Source organism: Anomaloglossus baeobatrachus, chromosome 12 (assembly GCF_048569485.1).
Source record: "Anomaloglossus baeobatrachus isolate aAnoBae1 chromosome 12, aAnoBae1.hap1, whole genome shotgun sequence".
Classification (NCBI taxonomy): domain Eukaryota; kingdom Metazoa; phylum Chordata; class Amphibia; order Anura; family Aromobatidae; genus Anomaloglossus; species Anomaloglossus baeobatrachus.
The window spans coordinates 76,022,123-76,028,122 of NC_134364.1; the positions used below are offsets into that span (position 1 = coordinate 76,022,123).

The 6,000-nt window shown below is 42.5% G+C and overlaps 1 protein-coding gene and 1 long non-coding RNA gene across 2 annotated transcripts in view; one reads left to right on the top strand and one right to left on the bottom strand.

Moving 5' to 3' along the window:
• LOC142258135 (uncharacterized) overlaps nt 1-6,000 on the bottom strand; it is a 426,802-nt gene that overhangs the window by 172,269 nt on the left and 248,533 nt on the right. The gene's annotated exons all lie outside the window — the stretch shown is intronic.
• Nucleotides 1,164-6,000, top strand: part of ACTC1 (actin alpha cardiac muscle 1) — a 7,663-nt gene continuing 2,826 nt past the window's right edge. The window contains exons 1-3 of the mRNA XM_075330614.1: nt 1,164-1,272; nt 3,186-3,330; nt 5,249-5,573. Of these exons, the coding sequence (XP_075186729.1) occupies nt 3,202-3,330; nt 5,249-5,573 (454 nt within the window). The 5' untranslated portion in view covers nt 1,164-1,272; nt 3,186-3,201. The remainder of the gene's footprint in view (nt 1,273-3,185; nt 3,331-5,248; nt 5,574-6,000) is intronic.

Genomic DNA, 6,000 nt, shown 5'->3' on the forward strand with positions numbered 1-6,000 from the left:
CCACATAAACAGACACACTGTGCTCCGCCATCCTCCTTTGTGATGGCTGGAATGTTGAATCAATAAAGCCATGTACCCCTGAAAGAGAAGAGGAGGGGATTTCCACTCTGAATGCTGGCATGACTTCTTGTCCCAGGGCAAAACTTTAACCTTGCTCTGCCAAAGAACAACTATTTCCATATATGATATCTTCTGAAGGTTGAAACTCGTTTTACTCTAGACTGTAAGCGAATTCATGTTGTGCGTCGCCTCTCGTGAATTCCTACAGATGTAGCAGCGCTAAGTGTGTAAAACACGGCGGAGCAGAGTTTGTCATTTGGCACAAGTGGTTTTGCATCACATGCGCGTATAAGGTTTTCGATTCGATATAGGGGAAAGTAACTATTACTGTAAATGATTTCTCCTAGGAATTACTCAAGATTTCCTCCTAGAAGACCTAGTTTGAACTGAGAGATGATTGCGTATTTGTAGGTATCCATATCTCATTCATTTCTTTAGGGAGGAACCACACCTGTGTGTCCACCTCTGGCCAAAAAATACCCTAAAAAGCAGGACAAAAGGTGCACCTTCAAGTTCCTTTTCATGTGTTTTTTTCCATTTTGAGCCCTCTCTTTCATGCTATCCAAGACATCTGCAGAATGTAACTGTGGCAATTATCTCTAAAGTGATTGAGTGCAGACCCCCGTAGTATTAATGGGATTAGGGAGAGGATATTAATACGAGGATGGGACCTGCAGTGACCCAGGCTGACGAGGAACATGTACAGCCCCATGTTCGCTCTGTGTGCTTTTCCTCTGAGCTTTCTTATTTCATTACTATGTAGACAGAGCACAAAGCTCTCCGGTTGTCCCCTCTTCCCCCCCTTCTTTCCAATTGTGTTGCACCTGTCTGTCCCTTAGCAGTCACTGTTTCTATCCTATTTCTTTCATTGTTCTGTTATTTTTTTTTTTTTTTTGTCACCCAGCATTGCAGACATGCTTTTTTGGGAAACCCTATTTGGCCATCCCTCGTAGTGCTCTCCCCACCTCCATACCTTCCATACAAGGGCTAAGGGGTCCATGGTCTCTGCCTCCCCCCTCACCTACTCCATTAATGGCTTCTTTGCTACTCAATGGCCCAGAAGCTACCAAATAAGGATAGACCGTCTGCCTCTCCCGGTGGAGCTCCCCACTGACTCTACATCTTCAGGCAGGGTATAAATTGACAGCTCAGTCCCCAAGGCAGTACCCAGCCAATTTCAATCACAGCAGCCAGCTCTCTTGTGCTGACCAGGTGAGTACCAGCGGGGACCTGTAGGAGGCTTGTTGCTCTCCGTGTCTTATGGATTTCAGCACTTAGACTATGGGGACAAAGTCTTGCTTCAGTTTTTTGTATTTTTTTTTTTTTTGGAAACACTGGAAATAGTCTTTTTTTAACAAACCCTCCTCCGATATACAAAATTCTGCTGACTCTACCGGCTTCAACACAACAGGATTATCACACAGGGAAGGCTGACTGATTGGACCCAAGGCTTTTTTGGCTTTACAAACTGGAAACTTTCATCCGATTTAGTGATTTTTACAGGAATTTGCAGTTTTGACCACTTCTATGGATATTTGTACGGAGAGATAAATCTATAGATGGAAATAACTGGCTGTGCCAAATCTCTCCGATTAGCCAAGTCATTTGACGTAGACTTTTACGCCTGGGTTTATATAGTCTGTTCACTAAGTATTTCTCAAGCCCCTTCTTAAGCACATTTAGCTTCCAACACACATGTTTAACCCTTTCATGCCAACGCCGGACTTACTGTAGCGGACCAGTAACCCCTTTGGCACGGTGCCGTGTTTCCGCAAGTACTTCGCAGCGTCAGGTGCTGAAATGTGAAACTCAATTTGCGCTGGTGCGAGGGTGGAGAGGAGATGGGCATAGTGCAGGCTTGTGTCTGAAAGACAGCTGCTGTTTGACATGTGAGGGCGAACGTTGAAGGAAGGGGAGGGGGTGGAGGGCTGTTTTAGGAGCCCCTGTTAAAAGCCTCAGAACAGTTGACTCCAACCGGTGGCTCCATAGTTGCAGACAGCTGGGATGCCACCGGTTAGAGGGCAAGGGTTTTTTTTTTAGAAATAAATGGGAACAAAATCTAAAACTGCACAGCTGTATATGCTTTATTTATGATTGGATTTAGAATGGCGTTTGCTAAGAAACCAATCAAATATAGGATGTACGATACAAAATTATATTGTGGTAGCGGTAAAAATTATATTGTGGTAGCGGTAAAAATTATATTGTGGTACCGGTAACAATTATATTGTGGTAGCGGTAAGAATGATATTGAGGTACCGATAAAAATTATATTGCGGTACCGGTAAAAATTATTTTGTGGTTTCTGCCAGAAAAATTGATGTAAATACTGATGCCCCAAAAATGATAAAAAATATTCTAGGCGTTATAGCTTTATTTGTTAACCATAGAAAATACTAACTTTTACCGTACATTCATGACTTTGAAGCGGATGTGCTCCAAAATCAGTGTCAAAAACAGCTTCAAATACTGTTTTTCATGCATTTTGGAGACATACTGCATCAAAATCCTCATTATCAAAAACTGTTATCGTCCCCCGAGTTTTCACTGCATCGTTTACGTTCCATGTGGATGTATACAAAGTGATAAAAAGTTTTCTAAAGAAAATAAGTGACCTCTAACATAAAACTTTCTCAACAGTAGTTTGAAAAGTTCTAATATCTTAATACATGCTATTTTATTATTTTTTTTTATCTTAATCTTAGTGTGTTTTTTTTAAGATTTTGATGGTTAGTGATGGGGGAGTAGTAACTATTCGTGTACGGAAAATGCTTATCGAATATCGCATATTCCATCGAATACCGCATACTATTCCAGTATTCATTAAGGCAAGAAAAATGATCAGCTTCTCCATTGACTTGCTTAAGGTTCGTTATTTGTGACGAATAACGGAATAGTTCTTTGGGATTCGTTATGAATAATCCGAACACGAATAGTTACTATTCACCCATCAATAATGGTCAACAATGATCAATACAGTGAAAAGTAAGCCTCCGAGATCTATGTACTGCCCAACCTACGTAGTGTAGCAGTACCATGGGTGGGAGAATAAATAGTGACTTATCATTGGAAATCCTTTGATTTTACGGTTTGTGTTTTATTCTGAAATGTAATATCTTTTCCAGAACCTAACCTGCCAACATGTGTGACGATGAGGAGACTACCGCCTTGGTGTGCGACAACGGCTCAGGGCTGGTGAAGGCTGGGTTCGCTGGGGATGATGCCCCTCGTGCTGTGTTCCCCTCCATCGTTGGTCGCCCCCGTCACCAGGTATAAATGTTTTTAATATTATTTAGTGAATTAGGTAATTATTTAGTATTTTATTATCCTTCCAATAGTGGATGATATAATGATGGCTATCCTGTACGGCGCCTTTCTGGTTGTCTAGTCTATACAGTGACAGGCGACAGCTATATTATTCAGTGCTTATTTATATCAGATATTACACCTCTTAATCTTTCCTTGTTTTCCTACTACGGGGAGATAATAATAGAAATAGCACAGACCGTATGCCACAAGGTCCAGTGATAAGATGAGCCAGTTATTAATAGGCAGCTTTGAGGCTCCTCATATTCTCCTGTCGACTGCGCGCTGGGTGAAATTGGCCTTGTTATACAGTCAATGCTGGCACACACTGAATGGCTTTGCCATAGCTGAAATATCAGCAGAAGCATTGCTAACATCCCAATACTCATGAGGGGAAGCTGAGCATATTACAATTAAGCTTTGCCAACAGCCTATTAGTATCACTTACTGTTAGGTCCTGCCAAGTCCTCAACTGGGAATATACTGGAACCATTGGCGCTAAGGCCATAGTGAAGAAGAACAGTTTACAAGGCCAAAAAATATCAATGCCAGCTGAGTTATGATTTTGTCACCTTCAGTTGTAGGTCAGAGTAACTTTGATCCAGGGTTATAAACACTGTATAAAAAGAACTGGCTGATACAGTTATATGTATCCTCCATATTACTCAAGCTCATATTTTATGCTGTAAGGGCATGTTCACACGTGGCAGATATGCTGCAGATTTTCCGTTGGTGGAAAGTCCTTAGTAGATTACAGAAGTAATAGAAAGAGAGTTACCATTCTGCAGAAAAATTTGGATTTTCTCAGCAGAGATCACCCTTTGAAATTACGTCTGTGCACATCGGTCTGATGCCGGGCCGTAATGCACGGATTGACCATGGGGCTCCTGTCCCCAATTCAGCAGCCTCATATCTGTGCACATTGGTTTGATCCTAGTCTGTAATGCACGGACTGGCCTCCCGAACTCAGCAGCCTCATATCTGTGCACATCGGTCTGATGCCAGGCCGCAATGCTTGGACTGGCTACAGGTCTACCATACCAAACTCAGCAGCCTCATATCCATGCACATTGGTCATATCTCGGGCTGCAATGGACAGACTGGCCACGTGTCTCCTATCTTGAACTCAGCAGGCTCATATCTGTGCACATCAGTCCAATCTTGGACTGTAATGCCATGGGTTTTCTAGCCCAAGTAGGCTTCTGAGTTTGGGCCAGACAAGAAATCTGTGGAGAGAAAAGCGCATATAGGGTCTTACCCCAGTATATAAGGGGTGGGAGGAGGGTGAAACTACTCACCAGATGTCGTTGTGAGAGTCACAACAACTATATTCGCATGTAGAATCTGATCCAAGGCTGCAGCCACCCAAATGGCAGAAAACAGAGAGCAAAAGAGAAGGGTGTTTGATACTGCGCCAAAGGATCACAGGAACAGATGTTTAGATTAATGCATCTTTATTTCATCCAGGTCTACGTGTTTCTGGAGCCACTGCCCCCTTCCTCAGGACCGTCAGGAAAGACAAAACATCAAATCTCAATCTTGATGTTTTGTCTTTCCTGACGGTCCTGAGGAAGGGGGCAGTGGCTCCAGAAACGCGTAGACCTGGATGAAATAAAGATGCATTAATCTAAACATCTGTTCCTGTGATCCTTTGGCGCAGTATCAAACACCCTTCTCTTTTGCTCTCTGTTTTCTGAGTTTGGGTCGGGAGACACCCCACCAGTCCGTGCATTACAGTCCAAGAATGAACCAATGTTTGTAGACATCTGAATGTGCCCTAGGGTTAAATGTACAGATTGTTCAAAATTTGCAACAGAAAAATGACCTGTCAATCATTTTTTGCAAATATTACACCAATTTTCAATCTTTTATTTCACTACAGGGTGTCATGGTTGGTATGGGTCAGAAGGACTCCTACGTAGGTGATGAAGCTCAGAGCAAGAGAGGTATCCTGACCCTGAAGTACCCCATTGAGCATGGTATCATCACCAACTGGGATGATATGGAGAAGATCTGGCACCACACCTTCTACAATGAGCTCCGTGTAGCCCCTGAGGAACATCCCACCCTGCTCACTGAAGCCCCACTGAACCCCAAGGCTAACCGTGAAAAGATGACACAGATCATGTTTGAGACCTTCAACGTCCCAGCCATGTATGTCGCTATCCAGGCTGTGCTGTCTCTGTACGCTTCTGGTCGTACCACAGGTGAGAACGGCCATAGGAAACCTTTACACATTTTTTTTATTTTTTTTTCAATGTTGATGTCTAAATATCACTAATTGCTATAAACAGTTCCACTGTGGGTTAACAGATCTCATAATCATTCCAAGCAAAATCCCTTAAAATGTTGCAGGAAAAAAAAAAAGGGTCAACAAATTGACAGTATATTATTATTTTTTTTTTTATCCTTTCAGCCCTCCACCTAATAATACATCAAAGTCAAATTAATTCATTGCGAGTTCAAGCAGAATGCGATGGGAGCCTTAATCTTCTTACACTGGTGACACGGGCATCTTGTCTCTGAATCGAGGGTATTTAGTGGCACTGAAACACTGGCTTATATTTACAGGAATAGCACTTCACAAAAGGAGGGGTAAATGGAGGGTTATGACCCCATTCTGGCTTTTGCAGT